The 15,815-nt window shown below is 47.0% G+C and overlaps 1 protein-coding gene across 1 annotated transcript in view; it reads left to right on the top strand.

Annotated features, from left to right (window-relative positions):
• Positions 1-15,156, top strand: part of RAD18 (RAD18, E3 ubiquitin protein ligase) — a 146,288-nt gene extending 131,132 nt beyond the window's left edge. Inside the window, exons 11-12 of the mRNA XM_018555216.1 lie at positions 10,854-11,007; positions 15,036-15,156. Coding sequence (XP_018410718.1) covers positions 10,854-11,007; positions 15,036-15,156 — 275 coding nt within the window. The remainder of the gene's footprint in view (positions 1-10,853; positions 11,008-15,035) is intronic.
• The last annotated feature ends 659 nt before the right edge of the window (positions 15,157-15,815 follow it).

The raw sequence follows: 15,815 nt of genomic DNA, 5'->3' as shown, positions 1-15,815 counted from the left end.
TAAGGATGGGCTCGGGTGTGTTCGCAGCTCCACGTGCCGAGACTTTTCCCGATCTCTGCAGCTGCGGACCAGGGACATGTTTCCGTGCCTGTGATTGGCGCTGTCAGCTTCCTGACGGGCTCGGCACGTGGAGCTGCGAACACGCCCGAGCCCATCCTTACTCACAAGTTGACAATGCCGGGTCACTCTATAAGCAAATCGGTTGTCGAAAACTAGGCAGGGACTCATCCTACGTGCTGCCAGTGAATCCAGAAGTTTGCCTCTTTATTACCTAGAAGACAGTTCAATGTCTTGCGATTTTTATTTTGAGTTTGATCAATTTGGTGAAATTTACACGCGCACACACGTACACACACACGTACACACACACACGTGTACACACACACGTACACATGTGCACTCTTGACAATTTTGTTCATGTGATCATCTGATTCAGGAAGAAAAAAAAAAATCTCCAAAAACCATGGCACGCATGCAGTCACTCTCCTCCTACTTAATCGGTGCTGTCCGTGTAATGGACAGGACTACCAGGCTGCATCCGCCATTGTAACAGGAAGAAGGTAAAAGGGATACTTCTCTGTAGTTAGCGATTTTGGCAGCTCTCCTATGTAAACACAGAGCGTGCTTTTTCATTAACCCGAGTGTTTTATTTGTGGGTAAAACTATAATTTAATTTGCAGCCCCGCTAATTGGATTCAGTGCACTAAAACTCGTCTAGCGATTTCCTCTTCCCGCTTCGGAGACATGGCAATGCTTATATTTATGATGACCAGCTGTGCACCAAGAACTGGCATCATAGTAAAGACGCCGCGTAGGATTGAGGAGACATTTTTCCAGCTTGCATGCAACCGTGATGAGCTGGGCAGCTCCTGTCAGTGCACATATAGAAAACACTGCATTTATTCCTCATGTAAAGGTCCAATAGGGAAAGAATTGTATTCTGATAACTGGATGAGGTTATCACCTGTAATGAATTCTTTTTATTTCCTTTATTCATATATTTCTCTACGGTTACATGGAGACCAAGCTGTCCAGTAAAAGTGACAGTTACCGGGGTTGGGAGAGACCATATTACACTGGCAGGGGTGCTTACAGCGATCAGCTTTTGCTCATGTGCATTAACCCCTTTGGGGTTTGGGTTGGGCAACTCCAGCCCTCCAGCTGTGCTTTAAAAGAGAACTATGGGGTAAGTGTATTTCCCCATAGTTCTCTTCAGGGCCTGTTCACATGAGTTTCCGGTCCTGATCAGGTCCGGATCTGCAGACGCGGTGCTACTGATTTTTGCTGGAGTGGGGCTGTTAGTATGTTAGCTGCAGTGCAGTGCGTTTTTGACGCGTTTGCGTTTCCTGACCGTACAAAATGTGACATGCAGTATTTTTCTGTCGTAACCTGACTAACGGACTGCGCACGTGAGGACTGTAGCCCATAAAACACATAGGGATACATTGGGATGCATTTTGAGTGCAGGAGCATACGGATCAGGTCAGCACACAAAACGGACGTTGTGTGAACAGGCACTAAGGGTCACGGGAGGACATTTACTAGCGTCCTCCCGTGATCCAAAGCTCAGTATATAGCGAGCTACAGCTCGCTGTTTACTGAGACCGCCGCAGCTGGGACGGATCCCGACATTACTGTTGAGATCCACCCAGCTCTTAGCATCTTTAGACATTCTGACCAGAAGACATGACGCAATGCCATGCTGCCTGAGGCAACAGCCTCATTAGAGGGATGGCCCTGCATACATCACACGGTACCCCACATTAGGTGAGTTGCATTGCCGTTGATTCTTAATGGCTACCCAACACTCCTCCGGGCAGGCAGGGGTTGCAGTGCTGCACAATGCATGGTACCTTTAAAGGATAAGTGCACTTTAAAACAAATCTCTCATCCTTTTAGGCCCCTTTAAGCTGACGTCACCACTCCTTCCCCATGCAGGTTTGAATGCTTACCCAGTTCTTGCTTGCTTGCTTGTTGATATTCTGCAGTGGATGTCTCCTGGCCGCGTCTGCACAGTGACTTCTATTGGGCTCATTTCCCAGCTCGGAGACTGAGGTAGATGAGCCGCAGAGAAGTCGATGGGGATTTACTGTGCGGGCGCGGCCAGGAGAAGGAGACATCCACCGCAGGATGTCAACGAGCAACCAAGGCTGTGGCAGCTCTGTAAATGTTAATGTCTGCACAGGGAAGGATGGAGCCATGACATCAGCTTAAGGGGACCTAAAGACTAAGTGCGAGTTGCCGTGTAGTGGTAAATAGAAATACATGTAATACTTTTTATCTCTAGACAGCAATGCATCTCACATTATAAAGGTACTGTGCCTTGCGTGGCACTGCAGCGCACACCTGCTTGGAGGTGCAATGGGGTGCCATTGAGAATGAAAAGCCCAGGTCACACGCGTTTAGTGCAATGCTCTACAGTGAACAGGCCCTAAATGTGACCTTTTGGTCATTAAAAAAAATGTTTTAAATTGTTGCTAGCCATTAAAGCAGGCTCTGCTTGTACTCTGGGTAGGTGGAGCTCCCCAGGAGCCATGACGTCCATGTCGCTTGAATATTAAGATCAAAAGTGTCTGAGGGGAGCATGAGGGACTCGGTCATTTATTCTGATGCTTCAATATATTTTACCCTGTGTGCCTTATGCCTGTGCAGTCCCTCTCGTTTGTATTGAATACTAAATGACTGAACACAATGGGTGCTGTTCTCTTTGGATAAGCGGCTCTCACTTTTAATACCAATCTCCGTCCTTCGCCCTCTGCGACTCTTTTGTTTTTGTAGCCATTATGGCGGTGGCCTGGGTAATATTTATTAGTGGAAGGGTTTATGCCGCTCTATAATGGATTCCGTCTCCCCACGCGGTGTCCTGAATTGCCTGTTGTAGGAGAACGCTTTACAAAATGATTCATTCACTTTTTATTGTAAATCTCGGCTCTGAGTGAAGGCGGCTCCCCCGTGGGTCAGCTGCAGACCGACAATTGTCTTCCTAATGCATATTCACAGATTAAAATGTGAATGGGAATAACAGAAGATGAATGTTTTACAATGCGTAGTCTTGGCACCTTTGTTAGAGCGGCGGGGGGAAGGAGTTTGTCATAGTTTTGTCAGTACAAATAAATCATTCTGCAACATTGTTATATCAACTTGGTGCCCTATGGTTTTGCTGCTATAGTAGAATTAGGATCCACAGTATTTGGCCGACTGGGTTCCTCTAGTTCCGGGGTAGGCAAACTGAAGCCCTTCAGCTGTGGTGAGACTACAAATCCCACTGCTGCTTGTGGGAGTCGTGTCTGTGGCTGTTAGTCTTGCAATGGGATATATAGTTCTTCAGCAGCTGGATGGCCAGAGTTTGCCTACCCCTGCTCTAGTTCCAGAGAGAGAGAGAGAGAGAGAGCTGCTAGTTGCAAACTAACTAGTTCAGAGCAATGTAGACAACTGGTGGGGAGTTCAAGTTTAACTGTACTGTACAAGCTCCAATAAATAGATGTGCAATCTGACATTGTTATTATTATCATTATTATAGTACAGGATTTATATAGCGTCAACAGTTTGTGAAGCGCTTTATAATTCAAATCAAGACAAGATAGTAAGGAGGGCCCTGCCCCTGAGAGCTGACAATCTAAAAGGGAGGTGCAAGGGATACATGAGGAGGTAACTGTGTGGGGATGAATTGTTTGAGAATGTGATGGTTGAGCGGTTAGGTTGAGGCGGGATCGGCTTCCCTGAAAAGATGAGTCTTAAGGGATCGCCTAAAGGTAGTCAGAGTGGGAGATAGACGGACAGGTTGGGGTAAAGAGTTCCAGAGCACAGGAGAGACTCTAGAGAAGACCTGGAGGCGAGCATGGGAAGAGTTGATGAGGGAGCTAGAGAGCAGGAGGTCTTGGGAGGAGTGGAAGGGACGGTTAGGGTGATACTCTGAGACGAGGTTGCAGATATAGCCTGGGAGAGAGTTGTGGATGGCTTTGTAAGTGGTTGTCATTATGTTGAATTTTATCCTTTGGGCAATTGGAATCCAGTGGATGGATTGGCAGATGGGGGCGGAGGATGGAAGCCAGTGGAGGGATTGGCAGAGGGGGGCTGGGGATGGAAGCCAGTGGAGGGATTGGCCGGGGGGGGGGAATTGGCAGAGGGGGGCGGAGAATGGACGCCAGTGGAGGAATTGGCAGAGGGGGGTTGGGGATGGAAGCCAGTGGAGGGATTGGCCAAGGGGGGGGGAGGAAGGAAGCCAGTGGAGGGATTGGCCGAGGGGGGTGGGGGATGGAAGCCAGTCGAGGGATTGGCAGAGATCGACATTGTACAAACAACCTCCATCTTCATAGCCCTAGCCACACTCCTGTTACCGCAGTTGTTTTGGTTGTCTGACTATCACTGCACGGTACGACAGGCACCAGAATTAGACCCAGTGCACTCCGTAATCAGCAGGAATGCCCCTCCCCTTCTCTGTAGCACAAGTCTGTGTGAGGACTCTTTTGTGGGGTGTGGCTGTTACTGAGCTCTGCCAACATAGAGGAGTGGGAGGGACAACAGGAAGCAGCATTTTCACTGAAATGAATGCTAGGCAAAAACCCCAGTCACATGTAGTGGATACAGGATTATAAAGAGGTTAAAAAAACAAAAATGTGTGCGAATTCAGCTGGGCTTTAATTGGCAAAAAAAAAAAATGTTTTGGTTAGTATTTAAAGGAGAACTATGGGGTTAGGGCTTTTCCCCATAGTTCTCCTTAGGGTAACGGGAGGACACAAACTAGCGTCCTCAATTATGTCTGGATCCGCCCAGCTGCGTGACTATCTAGGGGCTGTTTTAGCTGCGATCGTGTTCGGAAGCATGGGCGGAGTCGCGGCAGGAAGTCGCACGATCCGCCCGGGGCGCGACTTAGGTGCCATTGGAAAATAATGGCACCCACAGCGTGATCTGGTCACACCTTGGCGACTCCTGAACATGCAGCAATCCATGTGGAATCGTGCACGATTGCCACATAATGAGGTGTCGCCTAGGTGTGAACCTAACCTGATGGGTGCCCCCCCCCACCCCCCTTTCTCTGAACAATTCTGCATTCTGGGTAATCTGATCTCCTCTGATCTGTTTTACTGTAAAACATTCTGGAGAAAGATAGAGAGAAGGTGATCTTGTTCTTAGCTTGCTACCTGCTGATATGTAATATCTCATGTTTACCCCATTAAACAGAAAAACAAATTCCATTTACACTTCAGCAATGAGCCCGGGAGAGGAAGCAAATTGATGTGAAAAGCTGTATACATTTCAGTCCTCATCCAGGAGAAGGCACAAAGGGGAAAGTGTGCTTCGGATGCAAAGTAACAAGTCTGCTTATCACAGAATCCAATCAGTCCTTCATACCTTCTCCGACAATGGCCCGCTGTCTTACCGAGAGCTGTGATGAGCAGAAATTTATCTATATAGAGGAGAGAAATTCTTTTGTAACACAACAAGAAGTGTCACTGGGATGTTCCAGAACAACTACACAATGCAAATTGCCAGATAAGAGGCGAACCTTGCAGAAGAATTGTGTACGTGTTCTTGGCAGTGTTTCAGAGGCATTTGTGGTGTAGACCCTTGATTCTCAACTGGTGGGTTGTGACCCAAAATAGGGTCGCGACCCTGTGTTCAGTGGGTCACCGCGCGCCTTCCACTTTTCCAGGTGAGAGGCTCCTCAGCCTCCCCCTAGCGTAGCAGTGTCAGTTCTCGTGCCAAGCAGCCATTTAAAATATACTGCCCGGTGCCGAGTGTCAACTTGAGGTGGGATGGGGCTATGGCCGCGAGGGAGCTCCATCCATACATGCATCGCTTACAGCTCCCTTATGTGTCCTGTGGAGGTGCCTGGACCGGAGTGATGTCACATTCTGGCTCCCGGCACCTCTACAGGGTTCGCAAGGTAGTTGTACAAGCAATGTACATATGGATGGAGCTCCAGCACAGCACACTGGACCCCAGGCTGAGGATCCTCTCCAGTTCTTGTGAGCTTAGGAGGTAAAAAAAAGAAATTGTGAGATTGTGTCTGTGGTTGTGTGTGAGATTGTGTGCGTCCGTCTGCGTTTTTGAGGGCCCATTCACACGAGTACAGTGCGTTAATCGAACAGTCCTGTGCCATTAACGCACAGTACCACGCAATCGCCCAGACCAGAATGCGCGGTACCGCAATGCCGTGCGTTCCATTGCAGTGCAACTTGGGTCGCGACTTAATGACCAGGGACAAATGTGGGTCCTGAGGTTACATAGGTTGAGAACCACTGGTGTAGACGGCTTGTCATTTTGTAGTTGTTGGTGAACTGTCATTGTAACTTCTGATCTAAATACAAACGCCAGCAGAAAGTTTTAGGATTGGGTTGGGTTAGGTTATCGGACTCGGCACCGCAGACCAGCCTGATGAATGAGGTTTCTTCGTGCAGAATCCAGAAGATGCATACCCATTCAGCACTGTCGAAAGCCTGATTTACTCTGAATTCAGTGGATCATATAAAATTCAAATTCATGAAACTTTATTTGTAAAGAGGATTTCCAGCCAAAATGATGATCTCCCTCTGCTGTCGGTCCCTAAACACATACAAAGCAGAAAAAGACAAGTCATTACATTTTACAAATGAGAACATGAGTAGCAAGTTTTATCCACCACAAATCCAAAGAGCAACCCTTGTGGGACACCAGTCCTCCATAATGGCCTTCAAATTGCTGTCATGTTGGTATTGGTCTAGTTTGTGTCCTCCCGTTACCCTAAGGAGAACTATGGGGAAAAGCCCTGACTCCATAGTTCTCCTTTAAATAAAGCCCTCCTACTATGGTGGACCCAGTTGAAGACACTATGGCATAATCAGGTTCCTCTGAAATGGTAAACTGCACCTGTTATCTGAAACATCATTGACAGTCCACTCTTACCCCGATATGAGTGTGTATCCCTGCTATGAGGAAATGTCCTAAAACCCCTCTCCAACGTCTCTTGGGTTCGCCAACATTCATGAATTCACCAAATAGCAGTTCTAACAGCTACACTCTTGTCATAAGGAAAAACAATTCCAGAACAGGTGGTACCCATGGATGACCTTTTGCATGTTCTCCCTGTACTTGCGTGAGTCTCCTCCCACACTTCAAACATATGCTGCTAGGTTGTCTCCTGTCGGCCCCAGCCGGTGTGAATGTATTTATGTATGTGAAATAAGGACCTAAGATTGTATGCTCCTTGAGGACATAGGCATCTGTAGTATGTAAAGCGATGGTTGAATTGTCAGCACTTTATGAATTCTTATAATAATTAGATAAATATGCCAATTCATACTAAGCCACATTAGGTCGGTCATTGCAGCTTGGCTTGTTCCTGCTAATATGGAACAGACTCTGAGCCTGATTTACTATTGTTACGACAGCCTGGTTCCCTATTGAGAATGTTTGGGGCCCCGTGTTCAGTCTGGATTTGCTCACACTCTGGCCTTACCCCCCTCCCTGCACCTTCCCTATGTTTTTTCCCTTTCTATTTGCCCCCCACTATTCTGATCACACCCCACCCCATCCCCTTTTTTTTTTTTTCTTTGACCCCTATCTTGGAGCTACCCAATACTCTAGTATTGCCCTGAGTGTCGACTCCTGTCTTGGAACTACCCCATACTAGAATATTGCCCCTGGAGAGTATTGACCCCTGTCTTGGAGCTACCCCACACTGGAGTATTGCCCCTGAAGAGTTTTGACCCCTGTCTGAGCTACCCCACACTGGAGTATTGGCCCCTGTCTTGGAGCTACCCCATACTGGATTATTGGCCCCTGTCTTGGAGCTACCCCATACTGGAGTATTGGCCCCTGTCTTGAAGCTACCCCATACTAGAGTATTGCCCCTGAAGAGTATGGACCCCTGTCTTGGAGCTACCCCATACTGGAGTATTGGCCCCTGTCTTGAAGCTACCCCATACTAGAGTATTGCCCCTGAAGAGTATGGACCCCTGTCTTGGAGCTACCCCATACTGGAGTATTGGTCCCTGAAGAGTATTGGCCCCTGTCTTGGAGCTACCCATACTGGAGTATTGGCCCCTTTCTTGGAGCTACCCCACACTGGAGTATTGGCCACTGTCTTGGAGCTACCCTATACTGGAGCGAAGGTGATTTTCTAACACTGTTGGTGTTCGGGTGCACACAGCGATTGCCGGGCAGCCCAATTGATTTCAATGGGTTTTCATACGTGTTGCAATCGCTGAAAAAAAGGTACAAGTACCCTTTTTGTGCGACACATGACGCGCTGCTATTGTGCTAGTTTTACCCCCTTCCTTCCTTTACTGATTTGGAAAGCATTAGACGAGATCAATGCACACTTTATTTTGTCTCTGCAGTCCCATTAGGGCGCTTTCCCCGACCACCACAAACCGAGTCAATGCAACCAGGCACCAGAGGCTCCCAACACGTAACTTTAGGACTATGGAAACTCCATGACGCTTTCTCATACTGGTGTGTGCTGTGGAAGTCATGGTGTACATTGATGTGATGGATGCCTTTTATATGCTGTACTGGTTTGCATTTGTGTCTGATGGTAAATAAAGAATGCAAAGAACGAGAAGAATCATTCATAGTCGGGTTCTCTGCTCAGGTTTGCTGGATTGAGTTGTTGAGAATTGTTTTGCACGAAATGGTTATATTATTCACGTTCAGCCCGCAGAGCAGGGAGAGAACGTGTGCTGGAAACATCTCTGGTGACGGCTGATCATAGAAGTGAGGATGACGGCGCTCACCTCTTAATCAAGCACCAAGTATGCAGCAGTGCAATTCGGTGCGACAACAGGTCAACCTCCTAAAAGAAGTTGGCGATGTCAGCCTACGTGTCTCCATCACCACTCCACTTTAATGCCTACCTTCATCTGCTGTTTTGCAGCACTCGGAAAGCTCTCCTGCTCGGATGAAGATAAATAATTGGTATTGGATAGAAAGGTGAGAGCTGGTAAGCCTGGGCTGAGGTCGGAGCCCTGACATACCGCCAAAGACGGAGGCTATTAAAACAAATCATCAGCGCGCCAATTAAAAACATTTCCATGCGGCTCTTTAGATCTAGACTGATGGCAGCGGTTAATTTCTCAAGCTAATTACCCTGCTGCTGCTTTAATGGAGACGTGAGGTGAATGCGCGGCTGGGAACCGCAGCAGTCGAGGAGGAACGGTGAAGATGATAGAAACTGGAGGAAAATAGCATGGTTTCTGTTAGCGACTCCCCCGGGAAAATTACATCCATCAGGCTGATGTGATCAAAGCGACGTAACTTATAGCAACCCTCTTCCAGCTTGCTGCAGCAAGTCAGAGAAACTGCTTAATGTTCCTTAATTGTTAAGACACAGACAGGGGGAGGAGCAAGACTTGTAAGTGTTACTTAACTGCAACAGAGAAAAACTGGGCCTCCTGCCCTAAAAAAAGAATTGCTTTGCTGTGGCAGAGCTGTTTAAAGCTAGGTTCAGATCTGAGCAATCCCGGGATCGCGGCATTCGGGTGATAGAAGTCACCAGCACTCACTTGTAACGTGCAAGAAGCATAAGCACTTTTATCGATGCGTCCATGCGTCATAAAGCCAATGTTTCGGGGCCGCGCAGGGTCCCTTCCTCAGGGCGACATTGTCACAAGTTCTGGTGACTTCTATCCTTGACATTGTGGGTGCTGATGACTTCTATCTTCGTTTGAACTGTGGCACGGCGCCATCCGTGTCGTCATTTCAAGCAGACAGGGGGAGGGACAAGACCTTCGTTTGGACTTTGGCACTGCGCCACCTGTGTCGTCACTTCGTACACCAACAGATATTTTTTTGGTTTAAATGCTGTATGGAGCGAAGGTGATTTTCTAACACTGTTGGTGTTCGGGTGCACGCAGCGATTGCCGGGCTGCCCCATTGATTTCAATGGGTTTTCATCCGTGTTGCAATCGCTGAAAAAAAGATACAAGTACCCTTTTTTTGCGACACATGACGCGCTGCTTTTTTTTAGCCGCAAAAGAACAAGATACCTTATAGCACTCCTTACCGGAAAAAAAACCAAAATTGGAATTAAGGGGGGTGCTCGCAATATCGGCGGATGGCGCCGCCACTCGGTACACAAATAGATCGATGGACACCAACAATTAGCGAAGTCCAAAAAGGTAATTTATTGGATGGAACGTCATGCCACCAACACTTGTGTAGGTGACATGACGTTCCAATAAATTACCTTTTTGGACTTCGATATTGTTGGTGACATCTATCTATTTTTTTTTAGCCGCAGTCGTATTCCGTTGCATGGGCAGAATCGCAGCGGGAAACCTTGCGATCTGTCCAGCGCGACTGGGGTGCCATTAGAAAATAAAGGCACCGCCAGCAGTATCAGCTGTGGTGGGCGACTCTGTGACCGCACAGTTTTGTGCATGATTGCCGCATGGTAAGGAGTCGCCCAGATGTGAACCTGGCCTAAATCTCAGGACTGGAAGGAGAGAAATGCAAATCCTTTGGCCGGCCAAACAACTCATGTATATGTATTTTATATGTGAGTTTTAGCTGTGTACGTGGAGTGCATCTGAATGCCGGCACACCGCATGTAATCGTAAATGATACATGCGGTTAGGAATCAATCACAATAACTGGACGGATCGATTGTGCATCCAGGAATAGTGATCGATTCCTAACTGCATGTAATCATATCACATACGATTACATGCGGTGTGCCGGCGTTCAAATGCAGCCGCTGTCACCCGATCATTACTTTGAATGGGTGACCGCTGCCGCTTCTACACAGCAGATTATGGATTCCTGCTGCAAGTTCCTGATGCAGTTATCCCTAATCGCACCTAAAATATCAGTGTGAATGGAGCCTAAAACTTCACCAAATGAGTAATTGACTTGTACAATTTTTTTTCTAGATGAGCTGGATACAAAAGATACAGAGGATGAAGAACGCAGGACGGCCAGTGAGCATGGAGAGAGCTTGGAGGAATCCTTGCAGAGGACAGGCAATACATCTGTAGTTCGATCCAGTTCCCCCACCTTCCCGCTGTCTCCGGACTCCAGGGTCAGGTAGGATCCTCAATGTCCTAAAGATTCATAGAGGGGAATTTATCAAAACTGGAACAGACAAAAATCTGGAGCAGTTGCCCAGGGAAACCAATCGGCTTCTCTGTTTAGTTTGTTCAGTTGAGATTTGAGAATGAAAGAGAGATGCTGATTGGCTGCCATGCACAGCTGCTCCAGATTTTGTCGAGCTCTGTTCCAGTTTTGATAAATTCCCCTCATAGAGTAAACAATTCTGACAGTCGCACTAACAGGCGGAGGAAATGATGGAATGGCACTTAAACTGGCGGTTGAAACAACACTGAAAGCTTTCTGTCTTTCAAAAGAAAATTACGTTATGTAACAAAGAACTTGTGTGTACGTCTTCTAATAATTTCGGAGGATTTTGAAGAGAGCCAAGCCATGAGCATAGCGATAAATGAAGTACATTGCAATGGTACAAGGGTTGTCCTGTGGCTGTGTGTGTTTTCCTGAAGCTTAGCTTTGGACACCCTCCCTTGGGAAAGCGAGCTTACCTTTCTTACCTCCTCCTTCATTTAGATTGTACAGTAATCGTGTGGCCTGAGTTTTGGGGGTTCCAGATTTCTCTACAGGTCACGGGGTGTACTGTGCTTGCTGAAGTTCCACTTTAACCCCTCCCCCCCCCCACACATTTAATTTACAGATCTCATTCATTTGTATATATAAAAGCCTATAGATCCTTTTCAATGTTTTGCACTCTACATATGTAATGAATCTCCTATCTCCAGCGGTCTGAGAAAACATTCACAATAATAAATTGAACCTGACAGGTGAATTAAGTGCTGACGTGACGTCTCCTGCGTTCAGGTCCCAAGTCTCACAGTGGCGAAAAATGAGATCTCTTATGAAAGCACTGCATGAAATAACACCGGCTTCGGTTGAAGGGCAGCATGAGGAAAATTTAATTTGAATTTTATTAGATTGGAGATCAGAACGCGGTCTGGATGAGCAGAAGATGTTTCCTCTGCGGAGGTTGCCACCTATCAATGCCCCTTATTGCCCGTCCCCGTCGTTTGTCCCGGTGGTAGTCTAGGTTCTTGGAACAGGTTCACACTCCTATATCACATCAGCTGAGTGATGTGTAAGAACTGGTGCTGACACTGTTCTTCCTTCTGGAGGGGGGGCTACTTTTGTTCCCCATGACCCCTGTGTGTGTTGTAAAGTAGTCACTGATCCAAGCTCGCTCCCGGGATGGACTACAATCTCATGTTAAGTTCACTAATTTGTATTGAGACTGTAGTCGATCCCGGGAGCGAGCTTGGATCGGTGACTACTTTACAACACACAGAGGGACCATGGGGAACAAAAGTAGCCCCCCTCCAGAAGGAAGGAAGGACAGTGTCAGTACCAATTCAAAGATGATTGGAGGATCTACAGCCGAGTGATACACAAATAAGATACATTGTTGTTACTAGTTAAGGTACTGCAATGTTATTTTATGATTTAACTCCTAGGTTTAGTGTCACTTAAATTCCATAAACCCTTACTGCTGAGTATTGTTTGTAATTATATGTTCTATGACCAAAAGTATGTTTACACCCCCCAAATTATTGGGTTCAGGTGTTCCCAATGAAAGCTACTGATAATACTACAGCATACAACGGCATTTCCGACTATTGTGCGCTTCCAGCCTCACAGTAACAGTTGGGGAAAGTCTTTTCTTATTCATACAAGTTGAAGTAATTCAGGTACGAATTCAGGTTATGCGACTGTTTTCAGGAGATTGTCACAGGGACCCCACTTCACTCCTGACCGAGGAGCCCCAAAGTTAATGAGAGAGTTCTGCAATAACCTTGGACGGCGTCGCTCAATCAATCGAAATAAGATAAAGAGGTCACCAGCACGCCAAAAGATCCTTAAGTATTGCTCCTTTATTTCACGTAAAGGGTCATATCACCATGTGTAGCAACATTTTGGAACCCGCATGGTTCCTTCATCACGCAAACAGAGTTCCTTCAGGAGATTGGACACTGGCCAACAAAACTTCAAGACAACCTAGTATACCGGGTTCCACTCTTTTGGTGTTCCACCATGACTGTCCCCCTGTGTACAAGGCCAGCTCCATAAAGACATGGTTTGACAAGTCTGGAGTGGAGGAACTACACAGAGCCTTGATCTCAACCCTACTGAACACCTTTGGGATGAATTGGATTGCTTTGAGACAGGTCTCCTCATCCAACATCAGTACCTGACTTCACAAATGGGCACATATTCCCACAGACACCCTTCAAAATCTTGTGGAAAGTCTTCCCAGAAGAGTGGAGGATGTTCTATCCGCATAGGAGGGACAGCTCCATATTAATGGCCTTAATTCTGGAATGGGATGTCCAACCAGCTCATATAAACTCTTATGAATTCCTATTGTGATTCTGTATTTTGAGGAATAAAAGAAAAGTTTTAATCTTCTCTGATCTCCTAAGACTACAATGAGCTGCACGGTTGGTTTCAGTCGGGTTCAGGTGATTCTAACGGTTGACAGGGCTAGGAGGACACATCCCAGGAGGACAGATCAAAAGTCTAAAGAGGAGAGAGAAAGGGTTTTTCTGGATGTGAGAAAGTTGCAGGTTTATCATGTAGGGGGAAAAAAAATAGGAGTTCAGTAAATGAGACCAGATGCCTACTGCCGCTATAGTTCAGTGGTAAAACAATTTCTGATGTGAACCTTCCGCGTCCCTTGGTAACTTTTCCCTCTTCCTGTGGAACCACAAATTTGGCTGTTTTGTAGTTCTCGATTTTTGTCAACAACTGGCATTTGGGAAGCAGATGGTCCTCTGAGGAGAAGCACATTATCTCCGCGTCAAGCTGGACGCTGTTCAAAACTCCTTTTCAGATATGTGATATTTGACGGATGTCATTCTGATATACATCCTCTTTCATTACCGCTAATTTCATGTCGCTCTCCAAAAAAAAAAGAGCGAAAGGCATTCTTCCCTCGTGTTCTGGCAGAGAGGACGGGGATGGAGAAAGAGGCTTCCTGTCTCCTTATCATACAAAACGCAAAAGATTGTCACACAAGCAGCAATTCACAGATGCAGGACACATTTAGGAGCTCAGTATGGTTACTCCAGTGTGCAGGAGATTTACACATTCTCACCCACAAATATAACATTGTATACAATAAAGATAAGCGACGTGTGGAAGTGGGAGAACCTATACTGATCCGTCCCCATTAGAGAGATACCCTTCCCTTCGTGCCCTGTGTGTCATGAATGAAGACCTTTCTTTCCTGCCCTGTGTGTCATGCATGAAGACCTTCCCCTCCTGCTCTGTGTGTCATGAATGAAAAACCTTCCCTTCCTGCCCTGTGTGTCATGAATGAAAAACCTTCCCTTCCTGCCCTGTGTGTCATGAATGAAAAACCTTCCCTTCCTGCCCTGTGTGTCATGATTAAAGACCTTCCCTCCTGCCCTGTGTGTCATGAATGAAGACCTTTCCCTCCTGCCCTGTGTGTCATGAATGAAGACCTTGCCCTCCTGCCCTGTGTGTCATGAATGAAGACCTTCCCCTCCTGCTCGTTTTGTCTAGGGAGAAAACATAATGTTATACTCACCGCAATCCCGGCTTGCTCTTACACAGCTCCCTCCAGCCTGTCTTCTCCTCCTCCAACAATGGTTTGTTCCGCGGCGTCCTAACATCCACTACACTGTGTTGGATGTAATGACTCACAGGACCTTAGACTGCTGGAGCGGAGGGGAGTAAGGCTGAAGGGACTGGTCTATTAGTAAGCTGGGATTGTGGTCTGGGTGAGTATAACTTAGTTAATTTAGCTCCCTAGACAAAATGAGCACTTAACCCTTGCAGTGCGGGGGCAGCAGGCTGATGAGCTAATCACTTTGCTCTCTCCTGCAATCAGCATTTCATTATATGAGATCTGCAACTCAACTGATTGGCTCCTTGTGCTGCTCCCCCTGCCAGTCTGATCTCTGCTGTACAAAGACTGCAAGTGACTGATACCAAGTCACATCTTACACTCCTAGGCTTAAACTAGTTCAATTATGTATTAATGAATGCAGAGCTGCATTACTGTGCGTCTTTTATAGTATCGGCCCGGAGTTCAGCTTTAAGTGGACAATGTCGGCCATCTCGGAGCAAACCACCGCTCAGAGAGGTCACATGATGGCGTCTTCTGTTTGAACTTTTCAGACACACTTGACACACGTTATGTTCTCATATCCGATGGTCCCGGTTCAGGTCTGCTGCATCTTCACCGAGCTCACGTGCGAACCATGCGTGATCCATCACGGGCCAACATCTGCAGCATGCAACAGCGCAACACATGTGTGCCATACGTCCAAACATTCCCGCAGCACATGGACCCCCTTGCAGCCATCCATCACTGCACACAACTCGACACGGATTACCCCGTGACACTGTAAACAGAATATATTATTATTGTGGATTAGAGGAGCGTGCAAATCCTGGAGTTAATGGGCAGCCCTGAGATGAATCGCTTCCCTGCCAACGGCGGCCTGGATGTGGCTGCGCAGGCTAAGCCGTGACTCATCACTTTGCCGAAAACTGTTTGCTTTCCCCCCCCAAAGATTCCTTGAGAGAGAAGAACATGCACATAGTGTTGTGTGACCGTCAAAATCGTGTGAGCGAAGCATTCAAGCCCAAAAACAAAAAGTGGAAGCCAAAGCCCTGCTCTGGCTTACATCACCCGCCCCCCTGTGCCAATCCCTGCACTGGCTTCCATCCTCTACCCCCCTCTGCCAATCCCTGCACTGGCTTCCAATAGCCCAAAGGATAACATTCAAAATATTAACAACCATTTACAAAGCCATCCACAACTC

The sequence above is a fragment of the Nanorana parkeri genome, unplaced genomic scaffold (genome assembly GCF_000935625.1).
Source record: "Nanorana parkeri isolate BGI_ZX_2015 unplaced genomic scaffold, ASM93562v1 scaffold188, whole genome shotgun sequence".
Lineage (NCBI taxonomy): Eukaryota > Metazoa > Chordata > Amphibia > Anura > Dicroglossidae > Nanorana > Nanorana parkeri.
The sequence above is the reverse complement of the archived record's forward strand: the minus strand, read 5'-3'. Positions and strand labels throughout refer to the sequence as shown.